The 20,678-nt window shown below is 32.6% G+C and overlaps 1 protein-coding gene across 3 annotated transcripts in view; it reads right to left on the reverse strand.

Annotated features, from left to right (window-relative positions):
• Dhc1 (Dynein heavy chain 1) overlaps positions 1–20,678 on the reverse strand; it is a 69,435-nt gene that overhangs the window by 26,391 nt on the left and 22,366 nt on the right. For all 3 annotated transcript variants that reach the window (XM_064355351.1, XM_015978054.2, XM_064355349.1), the window contains exons 15-23: positions 17,114–18,481; positions 14,317–14,541; positions 13,723–14,262; positions 10,077–10,271; positions 8,620–10,027; positions 4,929–5,578; positions 1,794–2,002; positions 1,512–1,750; positions 1,051–1,454 (exon numbers count right to left, since the gene is read on the reverse strand). In XM_064355351.1, coding sequence (XP_064211421.1) covers positions 1,051–1,454; positions 1,512–1,750; positions 1,794–2,002; positions 4,929–5,578; positions 8,620–10,027; positions 10,077–10,271; positions 13,723–14,262; positions 14,317–14,541; positions 17,114–18,481 — 5,238 coding nt within the window. The remainder of the gene's footprint in view (positions 1–1,050; positions 1,455–1,511; positions 1,751–1,793; positions 2,003–4,928; positions 5,579–8,619; positions 10,028–10,076; positions 10,272–13,722; positions 14,263–14,316; positions 14,542–17,113; positions 18,482–20,678) is intronic.

Below are 20,678 nucleotides of genomic sequence, written 5' to 3' on the forward strand. Positions count from 1 at the left end.
TGTTACGGAACGATTACCTGGTATGAAACATAAAAACAAAAAAATTATGAGAACTGAAGAAGTTAAAAAAATAAGTTTGTAGCTCCAGATTTCTTAAAATATGACTTTAGGAATTTTTTCAACATTTTTCATGTAATCTGCACTTTCTTCTCAATAACGTACTACTGAGTTGGTGCGCCAGTTTTTTGAGCACCCTGTATGATCAGAGACATCAAAAAATTAACTTAATAATTTAATTTTGAAGACCTATCTCGTGAAAAAAGTGTTAAACAATTTTTTGTCATAAGAACATTTAATACAGTTTGATGTCCTTTATCAGCACCCGAAAGATTGTACGGTACACTTGAATCACCCTAAATATATAAATCTAGCATAGGAACAAGGTGGAATAAGTCATTTACCAGAAAAGTCAAATAATCGTGAAATTATACCTAAAAATTCTGGTAGAGTCACGATAAAAAAGAGTGACACCCCTAAGTCAACCGGGCCTAAAAGCGAAATAAATGCCTCACTAAAAGCTTTAAGATCATAAACTTGAACCAGGTTATTTTACAAACTATCCAGCTAATTTATAAACTAGTCAATTTCACACATTAAGTGTAACATATTAAAAATATTTGTGACTGTGGTTTTAGGGTGCCACTTATTTTGATCGTGACTGTACGTATAAATGTATAATAGTCAATTTGACGACTTTTATGTCACTTCAAGTTCGTTGTAAAGGTTTTCGTCTTTCTTATCCTTTTTGCTACCAAATTCCAACTAAATAGTCGAAAAAATTGAATGTTCCCAAGCATCAGATTTCGATTACTCTCAGGCTTATTTTTTCCAGGTTGTTTGTTTGGTTATTTTTGGCATCTCATACACAATCCCATTTTCAAAATAAAATTAGTTATCTCCATAAAAATTACATTAAGAAGCTATATTTATATTTGCTTGTCAATTCAGTTTGATTAGTTCAGTTACCAACCTTTGCAAATAAAAAGTTGCGTATCATAAAAAACGTCTTGCGGAATGCATGCAAAAACAATAATTATTTGTGAAACGTACCGGAGAAAAACAAAACACCACGTGCAGGTTTTGGCAAGTTCGATTCATAAAATACTCCATCACACTTTCAGGATTTATGACTCTTTTGGGGTTTTCTCGCTTCATCACCGGTGTGACTTCTTGAATGATCTCGGCTTGTTCATCTTTTGTAAATAAATTCGAAATCACGCCTGACGATAGAATATTATTCAAGTATTCCAAAAAGCCCTCTTCTTTGATATCCAAGTCGGTGAAAATAAAAGTGGTGCCCTTCCCTTGACAACCGCATGACCGGTAGAGCACTTTGAGGTCTTCCAAAAAGTTTGCAATATTATAAGACCTTGTTAGAGTGATTTGGAACGTTTTATACCCAGCTATAAACGACGACAGTTTCGTTAGCGACTGTTTCCCGCTACCACCCACACCTTTTAAATTAAATTATTTAAAAAATTGGGAAAAAAACCGAAATTATAAAAATCTACCGACGAGCATGACATTCCCTCTCGGATGTCTAATAACCCGTGAAATTTTCACCAGATGGAGCATAGCATCGGGAAAGAAGACCAAATCCATCCCTGAACCCCGCACCATTTCGTTGAATTGTGCCAAAAACATGTCAAGTCGTTCTCTTAATTCGTTTTCGTCAGTTACCGGTTCGTACACTTTTGGTAGTTCCATGTCTGCGTCTTCTCCTTCTTCCCCGGTCGGCTCAGGAGCGTCCCTATGGAACTAACTAACAAAAATTAAATAATAATGTTCTGTACCTCATGAAATCGACAAAAACCGGGTTTGGCTCCGTTTTCGTTCGAAACGCAGGCCCTAGTTCTCTTTCCACCAAATCCAACAGCTCGGCATCAAACCATTTCTTGTCCTCTTCGATGGTAAAACGATCGGAGAAAACTCGCGTACATTCGTGTTTCCACAGCACCATCATACACCCTTCGGATTCAATCACAGTGGACAGTGTCCCGATCTAAAAATTGATCCAAGTTTTGGGTCTGAAATTTGTGCAAAACTCTCTATCTAATTATTAAGTTATTTATAAAACCACAATTTGAATTTGTAATCATTGTTTTGGTGATTTATTAGAATATTTTCTTAGATGCTACCAATAATACTATGTATGTATTTATTATTATTTATATTTAATTTCGAAGTTACAGCACTAAAATCAAATTCAAATAAAAAACATCTTTTTTTGCACTTTTCAGGGCTGTAGAAAGTGCTAAAGACATAGAAAATTATATAAAACTTTGTTCCTGCGAGTTTATAAAAAAGAGGTTTTTATATTATTTTCAAAGTTAATACCTAGCTATTTTTGTTGTTTTGTCAGTAATTTCACAGCGATAAATATTTCTTGTTATGGCGAGTTAACACGACGACCCGGCGCATCCACCATTTTTCACTCATCTAAGTAAATTTTAAAATAAGTTTAAGCAAAAAGTTTCAAACATTTAATTGTTGAAAAAAAAACAAGTTTAGTCGATTTTTTTTATAATCAACTGTCCAAAAGCCGTTAGGTTGGCATTATCATAAATATTAATTTTTTGAATTAAGGTTGGTGTAATTTTTTATCTGGCAAATTCAATTTCCAAATTTTTCAAGTTTCTCCAATTTAAAACACGTACAACACATTTAGTTATTTTAGATCACCTTTAGACTAACGAATTAACGATTAACACTAACGTCCAATTTTGATAAATGTCAAATCTAGTGTTCAAAATGTCTAATACAGAATACAGCTAGTTAAAAATTAACTATACAACATGAAATAAATCACAGTATTCTCCGACAGAAACTGTTTTGCTGTAGAACTTTTTGTTTTCGAGTTATGAATTTTTTTTTAAGGAGGAACGAAAAATTTTTCTGAGGCAAAAAATTTAGAAAAATTCTTAACTATAATAAAAGTCAACATAGTGTTTTTTGGAGGAACTCGAATTCCCATTACTCAATTTATCCAAATGGAATACTGTGGAACGTTCGGACGAACAGAATAGAAAGTCGCTTACAACGAACGCTTTTAACGACAATATTGAGACAAAAAAAAAACGGTCTGCAAGTCTTTTCACAGTTGTAACCTTATCTTATAACGTATAGTATGTACGTGCACTTAAAAATAAACATTTGCGATATTACAGCAAGGTCCCGAGATAGGCAAATAGTCACAAAAAGTAATCGGAAATCACAAATTTTAATATAATTGTATTGTTGGAAAATTATTAAACATAGGTATTATGTAAAAATATCTTTTAAATAAATAAGATTAATAATTGTGTCTGCTCCAAGCCTTAAGGTTCATTTAAATTGAAAATTACTCCATAAAGACGAAGTTCAGTTAGAATGATCGGTTATATCGAACAAATTCTGAAGGCACTTGAGCGTTCGTTGTAACCAAGTCCACTGTATTTTTAGTGGTCATTTTTCAAAAAAAAAATCCTCAAACAGATTGATTTTACTTCTAGCACCTTCTAAAAATGCTATATTTTATCACTATTCCAATTTTCCAATACATGCCACGTCATTGGTTTTTAAATTTTTTTAACGACAACCATTTATTATTTATGCATTTTTTAGTATTTCTGATAGTTATCTTGTCAATACAAAAAAGTTAAATAACAAAGTCATAAATAAAATAAAATAAAATAAAAAAATACATAAAATAAAATAAAAGAGTTAACAGTTTTGCATTATAGGGCTTACCTTTCTGTTCTTGTATAGGTTGATCCTCTTTTTTTCCTATTTACATTTTAAGTTATTTTTGTCAGTAATTTCACAGCGATAAATATTTTTTGTTATTACGAGTTAATAAGACGACCCGACGCATCCAGCATTTTTCACACATTTAAGTAAATTTTGAAATAAGTTTAAGAAAAAAGTTTCAAACATTCAATTGTTGAAAAAAAAAAACAAGTACAACGTAAAATAAATCATAGCATTTTCCGACACAAACTATTTTGCTGTAAACATTTTTATTTTCGAGTTATACATTTTTTTTAAGGAGAAACGAAAAATTCCTCTGAGGCAAAAAATTTTAAAAAATTCTTAACTATAATGAAAGTCAACATAGTGTTTTTTGGAGGAACTCGATTATAAGAACATATAACAAACGTTTGGACGAACAATATAGAAAGTCAAGTCATTGTTTTTTTATTTTTTTTAACGACAACCATTTGTTATCTTTATGCACTTTTTTAGTATTTCTGACAGTTATCTTGTCAATACAAAAAAAAGTTAAACAAAGTCAACAAACAACAACAAATAAAATAAAAGAGTTAACAGTTACGCATTATGGGGCTTACCTTTCTGTTCTTGTATAGGTTGAATCTTTTTTTTCTATTTAAATTTTAAGTTATTTTTAATAAAAAAATGTATCACTTCTTATAAAATTAGACAAAAACAAAAAGTCAAACAACGTTATGTATAATTTGATTGATTTTTTCTTTCTTCGCCCGTGAAAGATTAATGACTGTGAAACTTAATTAACTTAAAGAACACCGTACAATATTCAAGTTATTTATTTTAAGTCGACGTTTCAGCTTATGGAGAGCGGCTCCTCGTTGAACTAGTTCCTCATTCATAAATTTTCCTTTAAATTTAACTCAACTTGAGGCTTACCAGGCTAAATTTTAACAACTATGTTTTAAATTATGAATAAGGTACAATTTGCAACTGAAATGTTGACTTTAAATAAGTAACTTGAATATTGTCCGGTTTTCTTCAAATTACCTCTTACAGACGTATAATTATCTAAAAATTTATTCATGTCTTTTACATTTTACTTTTATTTTTTTTTGTTTTATTTTCTTTGTATTTACCACAAAACACGCGTTATTACATAATTGTACACAAATATAAGTAATATATTAAAGTTAGCTTTGAGGACCTCAACAAAATCTTACCATTCCTTGCCAAATCCTCGACAAGTCTCTCAGCGAGAAAACGTAGTGAAACTTGGCTGGAGTTGGCAATAATTTAGCCCTCGTATTCTTCCACAAGAATCGAGTCAATGGGACCAATTTTTTCACCAAATTCCTGACTTCCAATGTAAACCCTCTCTTGACATTGTAGTGCCCTTGCGCAATAACCCCGAAAATTTTATCGATGGAAGCATCCATGGGCAAGGGACAGTTAAACAAACAGAACTGGCGTTTAAGTCTCGATGGAATGTCATTTCTTCCACCTCCTGGCTGTCCCATAGCTGCCACAAACTGGACGTCCACAATGGTCGTAAACTCGCCCGGTTTTTCCAAACTGTAAAACCCGCCCATGTCCATCGTTTGGCGCACAATTTCGTTGGTGATTTGGTCACCCCAGCAATTAATTTCAGGAAGATTGATGTCATCGATGAAGATAATCATTTTTTTGCCATTGGGGGCACCGAACGTGTTGCCCATGCGTTTCTCCACGTAGCTTTCTATGGTCTTCTGGAACTGGTACGGAGAAGTTGCGCTTGAGAAATTGAACGAACGGTTTAGGTAAACTTCAGGGTTTGCGTTTTTGATGTAGGATTTCATCATGACTGTTTTTGCCGTTCCTTGTTCTCCAACCACTAAAACCAATAGGTTTGTAAAGTTGACCCAACGAATCAAAATTTTCATAATTACGAATAACGAGCGATAAATAAGCACAAAATATCTAATTATTTTTACGTTTGTACACTTTTGTTCGATAAGTGATACAAGATGCTACGAATATACAGAACGCATAAAATTCAAATTCTTGTTATTGTTATTTTTTAAATCAGTAAAAAAACATTGTACCTTATAAAATAAGACAAAAACAAAAAGATAACGCTTTTTATGTGTAATTTATTATCTAAAAGTTTATTAACTTTTTTACTTTATTTTCTTCTTTTTATGATTTTTCAATTTATTTATACTTACTAGAAACAAAAAAGAGTATACGATCAAGATCAGTAACCAAAAATAACGGTTAACTGTCAGTTAAAAAAATTAAAAATGGCGTAATTATTCTGAAACCAGTGACGTTAGAATGTAGCAATAACAACAATAAAGTTGACCTGTCCGAGGATTTTTTGAAAAAATTAATTTTATAAATCACCCTATAAACTAAATGAATAATTTTTTTACATATAATTTGTAAGGGTGTATTTGTTGTTCGTAAATTCTTAAAATGTATAGTTTTTTCGAACAGGTGCTATTCTATACTAATAATTTAAAACATAAATGGCGGCACAAATGTTGGTATAATGTGGCAATATAATATAAAAAGAGTTTGGAATTTTTGCGAGATATTTGGTTCAATTCTGTATAAATTAATAGTTCTTATTATACAAAAAAAAACAGAAAAACAACAATGGTTGTAAACTTTATTTCTTTAGATGATAAACTTTCATTTTACCATGAAGTAAACAGTGGATAGAATACGATTTGATCCTTGACGATAAAATAAAATGAATTAAAACATTACAAAAATTAGTTATTTTTGAAACCATCTTAGTATAAAGAATGCTTTTCTTTCAATACAAATGTAATGGAAGGTAAATTTTATCATCACCGCATAAATTTTGGTGGATGCGCCGGGAAAGTTGAATTTTTCAAAATTGACATTTCTTTGAAAGAAAATAAATGTATTTTCAAGCAATACAAGTGTAATTGGTATGAAAACTTCACTGATTACGCTGACAGCATTTCTTGTCTTAAAATTCTTGCAATAATACTTGTATTTTTATTAACAAACTAATATTTAAACGGCGTATAATTAATTATCCGAATGTTTTGATCCAATACTAAACCTTTAACACGTAAATAGATGCTTATTTATCGAAACATTTTTCCGCACATTTATTTTTGGAAATTAATCAAAATTACTTAAAATTATTTGGAAGTATATTTGGAATTATTAAAATTATTTTTGGAGTTTATAATTTTTTTTTGAAATTATTCGACATTCTTTAGATTGGATATTACGTTCAATTTCCTAGAACTATCGGAATTAATTTGGAATTCCAGGAATTATTTTGGAATTACAAAAATTAAGTTGGAATCACGGTAATTGAGTGAATTTACAGCAGGAATTAATCTGAAATTACTATGAATTTTAGAGATTACTGGAATTTCGCTGGAATTTTTTTGAAATTACTGAAATTATCGTGAATTACTTAAATTCGTTGATAATTTTTTAAATTAGTGGGATTTCAGTACTTTTTTTGGAGTTGGAATTACTTATACACTTTTTTTCAAGTTGAAGGCCCCTCACCCTCAAATTACGTGCAGTCTGTCTCTATTAATAAGCAATGAACCTTTTTTTGGGCACAGGGTGGCGGATATAACCATAATATGTAATAATATTAATAATAAACCGTCTATATGTGAATTGTAAGTAGGTACAACTTTGGAGGAATTGCTATTTAACCTTAACACATTAATTAAATTAAATTAATTAAATTAATAGTTTTTATTATACAAAAAAAAAACATAAAAACATCATTGGTTGTGAACTTTATTTCTTTAGATGATAAACTTTCATTTTACTATGAAGTAAACAGTGAATAGAATACGATTTTATCCTTGACGATAGAATAAATTAAATTAAAATATTACAAAAATTAGTTAATTTTGAAACCATCTTAGTATAAAGGATGCTTTTCTTTCAATACAAATGTATGAATGGCAGGTAAATTTTATCATCAGGGTCGCTAAAAGTATGGATACAGTTAAATATTATAAAAAGTATTCATCAAAACTTACTGGATGTTTAATTTAAAAGTATTTAAATTTCATCGTCTCAGATCAAATTTCTTTTCCCATTTGTTCTAGCGGGATACAAGGCTAACTTGATTTTTTTAATGGCAAGAAGAATCAAATTTACTATTTTCAAAAAAAGCATTTTTTGTGATGCATACCTTATTTTAATCAAAAATTAAAAAAAAAATTCGAACTAATGAAATTCTGAAAATGTAAAATTTTGTTATCCTTCAAAATGTCCTCTTTGAGGCCTGAACTTTGACCAAATAATAAGTAAAAGTAAATAATAATAATAATTGTTAACTACTAAACCGTTCTGATAATGTTTAGCTGTATCCATACGACTCTTTAACGACCCTGTATATCTATCATTATTAATTTTTCTCGAATACGGGCTGGGTCAAAAGTGATGTACCAAGTTTCTAATAAGTTTAAAAATAAATTTAGATTGTCGTCAAGCAACTGTCAGTCATACAGTGGGTATACAAAATAACGTAAAATCTTTCTAGTAGGTTTTAGGAAACGCCCAAAAATTTAATAAAAAATCCATTATCATTTTTAACGAATTTTGTAACGTGAAATAGTGGAGAAACTTGCTCTCTTTCTTGGTTTTATGAAGGATCAAAATATTTTAAAAAATTAAGAGAAAAAATCTCTACTTTGCTTTAAAGGTGAAATAAAAAATGCAATAAAAATAGGTAGTTACCATTTAAAATTTCTAAGTTGGCGCCAATTTTTTATAGTATACAAAAAGTTTGAAAAAAAAATGATCGTGTATAGTTAATTTGTCTGTAGCATTTTTATTTTAATTTATAGCTTGCAGAGCCCTTTTATCAAATGTATTCGCAATTATGACTCAGTTTGTGGAACCACATTTACGAACCTAAAACCGCCTTCTCCTGCTTGGCAATTGTGTGAATCAGATAATTAATCCGCACGTTATCTGGAATTGGAATCAAAATTGTGGCATATTCGGGAGTCGCCAATTCGGGATAAACATAATTTGTGACTAGCGTACTCCACAAAACCCACTCTCCTTCCGAATTAACTACATAATCGAAAACCGTAGCATCTTGATTTTTGCGGTCGTTTTTGGGAAGATCCAACTGTGACAAATGTTGTTTCAAGAAGAGATCATACTTGACCCTGTCTTCCATTTCAAGGAACGCTCCCATGCCCCAAACCAGGGCAAAAACGTACAATTTGGCCAAATGTTCAATCGTGAACGGTTTATTCTCCTCGACTTTTTCCGCCTCTTCGGCCAACAAATCATCATCGACATCGCCTTGGTCGGACTTATTCGCCGAAACCTCTTCAACGTTTTCGACCTGAGTCGGTATTAACCCTTCCAACAGTTGCAACATTTGAAGTGTTACGTTACATTCGAGCACATCTATCACTAGAGTCAGGTTCTGGGTGCCCCAACCGTACAATTCACCATACGATTCATCAAAGAGTTTCTGGAACAGTTCCTGTTCCCTTGGACTGCGTTTTTTGAGCCACGCTGTCACAACCGGCTTCCAGTTCAAACCAGACGAACTCATGTAAACCATCCCATTGCGTGACACAGTGGCAGGTGAAGCATTATCGATGTTATGTGGTTCGAAAATAATTTTGCAAGTTGGGGCCATTGACAGGCGATCACCGTTGGCCAAAGTCAGCGTTTTGTTATCATCAAGGACTGAATTTAAATTCTCGATCCAAATGCTGTCAACTGGGCCATCAAGCACCAACCAGACGTGTTCTCCTGGCTTAAGCTTCAGTGTTTTGCGCCATAAAGCCGAGAAAATACCGTCGGTCCAGTCGTTTGTTGCGACGTCCAAACGGCCGAACATTTGAGCTGCTGTTATAGCTTTGGGGTTCATTCGCATTTCGCGGTGAAAATCGCCCATTTGTGTGAGGGAACGCATCAAAGTTTGGATGCAGGTGGTTTTGCCCGCGCCTGTGGGGCCTAGTGTCATTATCCCATGTCTGACGCGTTGCGTTTCAAACAGTTGGATCAATTTTAAACCCCATGGTGGGTGGTTTACAAGACTTGCCTCCTCAACCTGAGCGTTTATCGCTTCTTCTAGTTCGGGGTAAGCGGTTTTTTCGAGCGCTTGGTTTGGGAACAGATCAGCTACTAGAGAAATAAACAAAGGTTCGTCTTCATCTATCAATTTTGAGAGGTTCATGTCGCGTAACACTCTCATTACTATCGTGCTTTCTGTGTCTTTGTTATTGACTCGTTTGGCGGCGCCTAAGCTACGCAAGACGGACAAAATGTTGCGGAGACCGAAGTCGTAATGAACCTGTGATAAGATATAAACTGGTGGGTAGATTTGCGCGTGTGTTACCTACCTGTTTTGTGAGTTGTTCTTCACACAGTTTGTACAAAGTGTAGAACTTTCGGGCAAGTGTGATGTTTTCCAGAAAGCCACAACTTGCCAACTTGACTCGGATTATAATTTGGCGGTCGGGGACCATCATTGCAACTGTTCTGAATTGAATTTTGAGGTTTTCAGGGAGTTCTTTTCTGCCAGCGTAGCCCGGGTTCTACAATACATAAACAAGTTAAGAGCCGTCCGGAGTGAAATCTCTTATGGGAGTTCCAATGTAAATTACTACCGCTGTACCCCAAAAACTATCAAACATATTTTCATTAACTTGGTATCAGAAAATGGTAAAAGAAATTTTTTTACCTGTTTATCCGGCCATTTTAAATATGCGATAGGTTACCTACAAACTCTAATAAAGGTAGAGAAAGTTTGACTAAAGTTCAGGATTTATAGAAAACGCATTTTAAGAGGTTTTTTCGAATTTTTTAAATAGCCAATAAATTTATTATTTGTTTTATTTTATTTATTATTTATTTTATTTTATTTATTATTATTTATAATAATTGAGCTACACAATATTATAATATTGCTAACATTGCTAATCAGGGAGAAATTCTTTGCCGTTTATTAAAATTGCGTTATTTACACTTTAATTTCTCTCGCATCTATTTTGGTGGATGCGCCGGGATAGTGTGATATTTTTTTTACCACAATTTGGATTTCTATGACAAATGCAGCAGCTTTACTCATTGAGCTCATAGCATTTTTTAATTAAAACTTTTGCAATAATACTTTTACGAACGATATTGTTTTAAGCCAACATCAAACCGTTTATACCTGAATAAAGGACTAGGCACACTTCTTATGGGAATTTAGGGACCACTCAAATTGGATAATTTTTATATTAATCGATGCATCCCAAGAAGCTGATCAAATCATATCATTGCGCCAAACGTGTAGCTTGATTAGGAACGCCAGAAATCGCGATTGAATTTAAATTATTCCTATTGTTGGAGATATTAACTTCTGTCCGCTTAAATCCCTATTTCCATAAAAGTGTCTGTTTCCTATACCTGACCCCCAATCCAGTAATTGTAGTAATACCACAGTGTTGTAAATCTCGAAGATTTACAAGCTCTTTGTACTCACCGAAAAGCCGCCCCAATGCTTTTCTTATGGGACAAATCTTCACTTTGATTGCAATTTCCCGCGTTCCTAATTAAGCTACACGTTTGGCGCAATGATATGATTTGTTCAGTTTTTTATGACGCATCGATTGATATAAAAATTACTCAATTTGAGTGGTCCTTAAATTCCCATAAGAAGTGTGCCTAGTCCTTTAACAAGGTTGATTTCGAGATATTTTTCCGCACATTTATCTTTCTAATAAAACAAATCACAGTTCTTGTGTTGCATTCTGACATAAAACAGAAATACAAGTTTTTTAATTGTGGATATGAAAAGTCCAACGTTAAACACTTTGCAATTTTCACTATAAAAGTGACGAAACTGCAAAATAATGGTGAATGAAACAGAAAACAATTAAATAAGGGTGTATAGTTGCACCGTTATTAGAATTATGAAACTATAACATGCAAAAAAATTTAGACTTGCTCCAACTTTTATCAAATAAATTCAAGGAAATATATTGCCAATAATTATAATACCTGATTATGCCATTCGCCGAATAACTTTTTTCGGTATAAACAATATCTTCATTAATTTTTGTTCAAAATACTCATTTTTCGTACCAAGGGATCGTTAACTCTGTAATTAGTTAGACAAATTTTTGGGATCAATGGTGATTGCTTGGAATTACTGTAATTTTAGCCATTTATTTGGAAGAAGAACTAATTACAAACTTTTTTTCAACATTAAAAACAAAAGTTGGCAGTTCTAAATTTTTGCTTCATTTGAAAAAATTGGCCACCATCAGCAACAAATCTTCAATGCAACTTTAGAGCCAAAAAGATAGAAATAGGGACAAATTCTTCGCCTTTCGTTTATTAAAACCCCTTTATTTACCTCATAACAACCCCCCCACCCCCCCCCCCCCATATAAATTTTGGTGGATGCGCCGGGATAGTTTAATTTTTATCACAATTGACATTTCTTTGAAAAAAAATATATTTTCAAGCAGCACAAATGTAATTAGCATGGACAAGGTAAACTCCACTGATTAAGCTGACAGCATTTCTTGACTTAAAACTCTTGCAATAATACTCGTACTTTTATTAACAAACTGATACGGCGTATAATTAATTATCCGAGTGTTTTGATCCAATACTAAACCTTTTATACGTAAATAGATGTTTATTTTTCGAGACATTACGCAGCACATTTATTTTTGGAAATTAATCAAAATTACTTAACATTATTTGAAAGTATATTTGGAATTATTAAAATTATGTTTGGAGTTTAGAATTTTTTTTGGAACTATCCGACATTCTTTAGAATGGATATTACGTTCAATTTTCTAGAACCATCGAAATTAATTTGGAATTCAAGGAATTATTTTGGAATTACGAAAATTAAGTTAGAATTACGGTAGTTGGGGTGGAATTACAAAAAAAAAATAATCTGAAATTACTATGAATTATTGGGATAACGGGAATTTCGCTGGAATTTTTTTGAAACTACTGAAATTATCGTGAATTACTGGAATTCGTTGAAATTACTGGGATTTCGGTACTTTTTTTTGGAATTGGAATTACTTATACAATTTTTTTCAAGTTAACGGCCCCTCACCCTTAAATTACGTACAGTAATTTAATAAGCAATAAATCTTTTCTTTAGGCACAGGGTGGCGGATATAACCATAATATGTAATAACTAAGAATATTAATAATAAACCGTCTTTATTTGAATTATAAGTAAGTACAACTTTGGGGGAATTGCTATTTAAACTTAACCCCCTTAACAAAAATAAATAAATAAACGAATAAGTAATAGTATATTTAGTATCAAGAATAGTAAGGAGATTTTATCGGGAATCCTTAACGTTCGTGATGGCGTTTGTTGCACGATCCTAACATTTTTTTAAAGATATATGAAATAAATAATGTCAAAATAATTGTCAAGACAGTAGATTATGTTTACTGGTTTTTGTCCAAGGCGTCGACAAAATTTCTTACCGGCGCCTAAATTACTTACCGACGCCTTGGACGTAGCAACTAGTAAATACCACGTACTGTCTTGGAAACAGGCGTGGTAAACAATCAAATAGAGCTCATTCGTGCAAAAATTAAGTTTACCAATCAAAAAATATTACCGCACCAAATTTCAGTTTTTCTTTTTAAAATACCTTATTTCACATTTTGAAGTGTCAAATTGTTTAGGTTTCAGCCGTCATTTCCCGGAGAATTATAAATAGTTCTTAAAATCACAATCATCTCTTAATCAAGTGTCTTCAAATAGCTAAAAGCAAGACTATCACCTAACCCCCGAATAATTATTTATTGATATAATATAAAAAAATCCCAATTCTTTAACACAAGTTTTGAATTCAAATGTGCCAGGACTGCACAGGATCATAGAAAAATTGGCGGCGGATTACACAAATTTACCAACTATTTATCACACTAAGCAGTGATATTTTTGAGATTTTATTTTTTTTGGATGGGTATTTAAAAAAGGCGCGTCCAAATTTAAATATAATAAAAACTTACCATTGTGATAAAAATCCCAAATTCTGGACACATTTCCACGATGTCCCCATCAGTAAATTGAAAATTTTTCCGTTTCTCCTTCTTACTGGCTAAAACAACAGCGACTTGTTGTGCGGCCACTGACAAGACTGGTAATTCAATTCGATTGAATTCGTCAAAACATCCCCATGATCCTGACTGGGCTAAACCTTTGTAAATTCGACCGAGACCTCTGTAATCCATTTGGTCCGAACAATTAAACACTACGACATATTTTGCCAAAGTTTTGCCCATATCCTTCACAGTTTCTGTTTTTCCCGTTCCAGCAGGACCACAAGGCGCTCCACCCATGCTCATTGCCAAAGCCTGGGCGAGGGTAATGTAACACCTGTCAGTGAGGGGTGTTATGACCAGGCGATCAGTACAACCCAAATACTCATTTTGGTAAGAGAACGTAACGTCAGTAATGATAATCAAGGTTTTATCCAACTCTTCTTTGAAATAAAAGCGGCATTGTTTTAACCATTCGAAATCGTTAACGTGTCTCACATTCATGCGGCACTGAAATTGAGGGAGGAGGGAAAATTTTTGAAGGGAGAATTTTCAGTGACTTACTAAAATATCAAAAATGTCTCTTTGGTGCACATGGATTGTAATCAAAGTTTCAAATTTCGTTCGTTCTATTTTGGTGAGGTCTCTCGTCGTTTGATCGATGAGGGTATTGAGTAGTTCCAAAAATTTGTTGTTTGTGTCTGCCATGACTTTTTTATCATGTCGGGCTTGCATGAGAGCTACTTCGGCGTCTCTAGTCCAAATCATTTGTAAGCCAAGAAGACCGATCTTGAAAAAAAAAAAGTCAACTTATTGCGATGGATGAGACACCGAAAGTTTTGTTATTGAAGATAGCAGAAAATAAAAATTGAAAACAATAAATTAGTTTTTTCTCATGTTAAATTACGTAATTTAACAACCAATATGAAGTGATTTAAGTCGTAAAAAGAAATTTTTGACGTGACAGTAACTGATTTTTGATAATCTAACCATTTTTGGACTTCAAAATGTTTCAAACAGAAATATTTGGCCGTAAACTAAGAGAAGTCGAACTACAGCGAATTTAAATTGCAATAATTTGATGAGTGTTTCTGCATCAAAAACTTATTTGAACTGTTATCTTCAGCTTATCTCAATTATTTAGAGGTATATTTTTTAAATAATAAAAAAACATTTTTCGACAATTTCATTACACGTTTTTTTTTTGTCAGAACTAAAACTTGTGTTTTTACATGAGAATCTACATTCACAGAAGAATTTTTTGTAAATTAATAAAATTTCTAGATTACCCAGAAAAAGATAAACACAAAATTTGCTCAATTATAGATTTATCAATTTTTTCTCAAAAACGTTTTTTTTAATGAAAGCAATCAAAAAACGACTTTTGAATTTAAATTCAGCAAAAATATTTTGTTTTTATGATTGCCTGAATGACGGTCGGTATAGATCTTTCACCAAACAATTTTTTACTTGAAATGCTACCTCATAAAAAATTCAGTAGTTGGTAACAAACTATTTTGTAAAATTTTTGAGTTGGCAATAAAATCAAAATTCACCAAAACTCTTGCAGACATGTATCCTCTATTTATCACACTTTTAGGAAATTGCAGAGTCCTTTTAGCAGTATTTATGGAATGGTAATGTTTAAACAAATGACTATATTCCTATATTACACAAAGACGTCAATTTTCACTCTTTAATTAAAATAACTTTACTTCCGTCTTTATGTGTTCATTTTCCTGTTGATTGATAAGAATTAATAAGAAAAATTAAAAATTAATAAAAGTGATTATCTATAAGCTCAATTTTTAAAGTTTTTTCAGATTTATAATAGAACAACATATGCAACGCTTTCGCGATAATTTAATGCCAAACTTCTTCATCCAACTAGACAGTAATACGACCTTCTAAAGTATTTCATACATTTTTTTATTTAACTAAAGTTTTTGAACCATTCTCGGTCTCCCTGGATATTTTCTTTCTTCTTCTTCTAATTTTTAGTTGTTATTACTCGTAATATTATTATAATTTTTTAATTTAACTAAATATGTCAATGTCTACTGAAGTTGTTTAAATAATTAGTTGCTCAATTATTTTTAAACATAGATGTTCATTATACCTAAAGGAAGAATTAATTGAAAAAAAAAGAAAAAGTTTCGATGAAAAAAGTAAAACAATTAAATAAAATAAGACTAAATTTAGAAAATGTTAACTGTAGTGAATGAATTGATTTTTTAATTATCTATCATTTTTTGGCCCTCTGAAAGAGAAACTTTGTTTAAATAGTAGTAAGTAATATAATTACACATATTATATTGAAATGATTCTCACAGCAAAAACCTTTTTTGGAATATCAGCTTCATTTATTTAGATTATTTTGAGGGTCAGTTTTTTTAAACAAAATCTCACATAACGTACATTTCACTGTAATATTTTCAATTTTTTTTGTCAAAACAAAAGATTTTTTGCAGTTTCTACCCTTAACCAGAAGGAAAATTTGCTAAATTTTAGTTAGAACGTGTTTTTTATAATGAAGCCAATTCCAAATCAGAAACGATCCGTATTCCGCAAAAACTTTTATGATTTTTTAAAGTTGTATACAATCATCTCATTATTCTAACTCTGTTTTAATAATTATATTAAGAGCTACTTCCCTAGCCATTATTATCTATTTTGAATAATCTTGAAAAAACACTATTTAATTTTTTAACTTCTTCACCGGATTTTTTTAAAGACTTCACAGTAATTTGTATACAGTGTGTCTTAAAACTGTCGAACTCGCACCATTGTAGAAAATCACTTGTGTGATTCCGAAAAAATAAAAAGCGAAAAATAAAGAGGGCCCCGAATCTTATTTCTTCTCTATATCTGGACTACTGAAGTGATTCTCTGCAATGCTCTGAACTTGAAATTCGTCAATTTTGAGCCAAACTGCAGAAAATTCAAGTATTATACCTCCAAGGTATTATTCGCTGAACTACAAACACATTTACATGGATTAGGACATGTTTAAAAGTTTTTTTGAAAAGTTTTTTCTTCTCAGTGTTGTGTAATTATTATAAGATTAAATATTTCAAATTGTTTGTTCGAATTAAATAGGAAAATACATATTTTAATTAATACACTTAATACAATAATTATTTCAGCTATGAAAGAAACAAAAATTTTTTCATGAACATCCATTGTATCCGAAGATTTAGTTTTGAGATTTGATAGATATCTGTCGAATTCAAACATTTTGATTTTTTGTATGTTTGTTATGTCTATAGAAAGCAAAATTAAAATCTAATTCAGAATTAAACTTAATCGCGTCTTAATTGAAACGTTCTGTAAACCGGCCCTTAGTTAATAGGGTTCATACCTGCGCCGGCATTTTTTCCAAAAAAAGCAACAACTGGAAATTCCCATCATTGATCATGGAATTGGCTTGTCGTATAATAGAATGTAACGACGTTTGCGACGTGACCAAAAGCTGCGTCAACCAAGTCTCAACACTCCCTTCAGCCCTAACAGCCTTCTCCAACTGAATCATCTCACCTTCGGACGAAATAATCGCCGTGATTTTATTATACTCAATATCGTGAAACTTAACCCATCTTGTATTATCAAAAATCGAAAGTAAATGATTCTGAATGGTGTGCGAATCGGACGCTTGCCCCAGAATCTCCAAGAGGGCGGGATCCGAAACGAAGAAAAACCTCGGAAACATCATCCTCTTCCGCTCCAAGTAACCACTCAACGACTTCTGACACAACTCGAGTTGTTCTTGCAGATGCGGCAAGAGCTGCTTGAGCATATCATCGCCGACACAACACGCCACAACTCCTGGGGTTTCGTGCGCTCGCTGCATGATCTTCTGCCAGGACTTGTCAATTTTTGAAAACCGCTTGGCTTCTTTGGGCAGTTGTTTGGCGATGTCGCCTCCAACGAACACCGCCTCCAGGTACACCCACATGTTCTGGACCAACAGCCAGCGTTCGAGGATCTCGTTGGTGTTGGATAGGTCGTGCACCCATTGCTGGATCTGCTTACGGAACGGCGCATTGTAACGGTTTGACAGGAGCGACCCAAGGACCATCAAACTGTCTTCAAGTTGGCCAATGGTCTCGGCTGTGGTATCCCCTCGCAAGAGCAGCTCGCCCCGGTTGTTAAACGTCATGAAAGTCAGTTCATGAATGGACCACTCGTTTGTCACTTGACGCAGTTTAGCCTCGATGTCTTTTTCCTTCATTGCCGAGATGCAAATATCTTCGATATCCTCCTTGTGTTGGAGTAAAGGCGCTTCGAGGATGTTTTTCAGGCAAAAACCTTCACTTTCAAACTCGAAAATGTGGTTTAGGGAGTCCATGATTCGTTGCCAATGGCGGGGTTTCATCGCTTTGTTTGCCATGAGCTCCAGAAGGGGGCACATGTCGTTAAAGTCGTCAATGGTTTTCTTCAAGGCGAAGAAAGCGGGCCATTCTTTTAAACCTTTGGGGAGTTTCCGACACCGGTTTTGGAACTCCATTAACTCGTTGTTTATTTCTTCAATGTTGACCTCCCCCCAAGGAATGTCGTAGTAACTGGTGACCCGATCAATTACGTCGTTGTATAGTTTGTATAATTTTTGTAAGAGATTCAGTTCTTTGCGTATTTGAGCCAAGTCGGGATAATCGGTTTGTGGTAAACCGAAAAGTTCTTCGCCGCTTTGGTACGTTTGGAGCTTACGCCACATACCATCGAACCGGTTCTGAAATTTGCAACGAATTAATAATTATTCCAGTAGTTTCATGAATAAAAAAAATCACGAAATGTGAGGAAATGCTCAATTAAAATCTGGAAATGAAAACAGATAAACAAGAACAAATTCGAGTTTTTCTAAATGTTGAAACAAGATGTGTGAAAGAAGAAGAAAAGTAATAACAAGACTACTGTTGCCTATAAACGAACTAAAATGCTCTAGAAATCGCTTTGTTCTGGCCGAAAATGACGATTTAAGTACAAGTTTAGTCGAAATTATTGGAAGATTGTTTGTGTAAACCAGTAGCGGCTCGTGATCATTTAAAGTACATAGGCAAGCAGGGCAAATAGAAACCCTCTCCCCCCCCACACACACACAAATAAAATATTTACTCGTACATATTTAAATTTAAATACCTTTCATTTTTATTCAATTAATTAATAAACTGTTTTTTGTTTCCTTGAAAATTAAGTATTAATAAAAACAAGCATTCCATTTTACACTCTCGATTATAGAACCAGCGTAGGCTTGCCTATGCCAGTGCAATATGATATTCTCAGTGTTATTTTATTTGAAGGTTTTACTACAATATTTTTTAGTTTAAACAAAATTCCTAAAAATTAAAAAATACAACTGAATTTATTATATTTGCTATTTGATATTATTTCATTAACTTTTTTCGAAATATAAAATAATTATAGGTATCTAAAATGTTTTTAAAAGCATCCAAATTTTTGTATCAACAGTAAACGTAAAACATATTTGTAGGGATAGATAGAGCAAAATACTTATTATTGTAAGACAAATTTTCTTTAAAAAACGTGTTTTGGATGCTATGATTAACTAACATGGGCTAGCCTGTTTCTAACGACGATTCTGGGCACGAAAAGGAGGTGGGAAGCAAAAGGAGTATCGTTAATTCAGGATAGCCTGCTCGTGCTAGCCCGAGCTGCGCCAGTGAAACGAATGCGCATCCTGCTAGACCTTTAGCGCCTCGAGAATTAATTTTTTTAGAAACAATCCCGCAGCGAAGGAGTTACATAGGACTTTTTTACTGTAAACCACTTGAAATAAAACTACGTCATAATATTAAATTTTGGGACTGATTTTCAATAGCCATATCAATTTTTTTTCTTTTACCATGTGTATTTAATATTCAATTTGTTATTGCGCTTTTGAAATTTTTGTCGCATAGGCACTGCCCATGTTGCCCCCACTGACAAGCCGCCACTGGTGTAAAGAAGACAAAGCTATTCTAAGAAGGAAGTGACGAAAATACAGTTGAACAAGCGCTATGAAATCGCTTTATCCTAATTTACACAGCAGTTTTGTTAAAACACTTAATTTCGGACTGTTCCTTGCTTAAAAACGGCATTTTTTTAAGAAGACGATGGTTAAAATACATAGTAAAAATGAATCAAACAGAAAGCAATTAAACAAAGATATTCGGTTGCAGTGTCTTTGACAAAGGAATTGAAAAAATTATTGATTTTGGAACTAAAGCTGAAGAAACATTCAGAACAGATACCTAAATTACAGAAAATTTATAGCCAATCTTCATGTTTTGTATCCTTACCGAAACTTTTTTCATTAAAAATTTTGTATGAGCTAATTTTTGTTCATAAGATTTTATGTATACGTGTAAATGAAGTCAAACAATTTTTAATTGGCACTACCAGCGAATTAATTCGTAAGTAATAATTTTAATAAAAGAAGGTAGTATTCCCTGATTTTTTTTGATTTATTTAGAAAGAAATATCATTAAACATAAGCAAAAAATGTATGAAAATGTAGAGAAGAAAACAGAAGCAAGCAGAGGTAAATTCCGTACCGATAACAGTTTTTATAAATGTTAAAAAAAGTGTGTCGTAAAAAGACCACGCAACAAACAAATCGCTTTACAAAGTATAAAATCGTTTTGTTCTGGCAAATAAAGATGATTTAACGATTTAATCACCAGTTTAATTGAAACAACTTGAATTCTTTAGTTAAAAACAGTAAAACTCGCTGTTGAAAAGCTAACATCGCTTTATGGGGGCTAGTCGAATAGGATGATTTAATTAAATTACTTGAAAACACGATTTCGGACGATTTCTTGCTTAAAACCGGAAAACTCGTTGTAGGAGAGTTAAATTCATTTTAAACTTGCTGAAAACAACGATTCAAACAACAGTTTTATTGAAATTAATTTGATTTCGGACGATTC

This window comes from Tribolium castaneum, chromosome 1, assembly GCF_031307605.1.
Source record: "Tribolium castaneum strain GA2 chromosome 1, icTriCast1.1, whole genome shotgun sequence".
NCBI lineage: Eukaryota > Metazoa > Arthropoda > Insecta > Coleoptera > Tenebrionidae > Tribolium > Tribolium castaneum.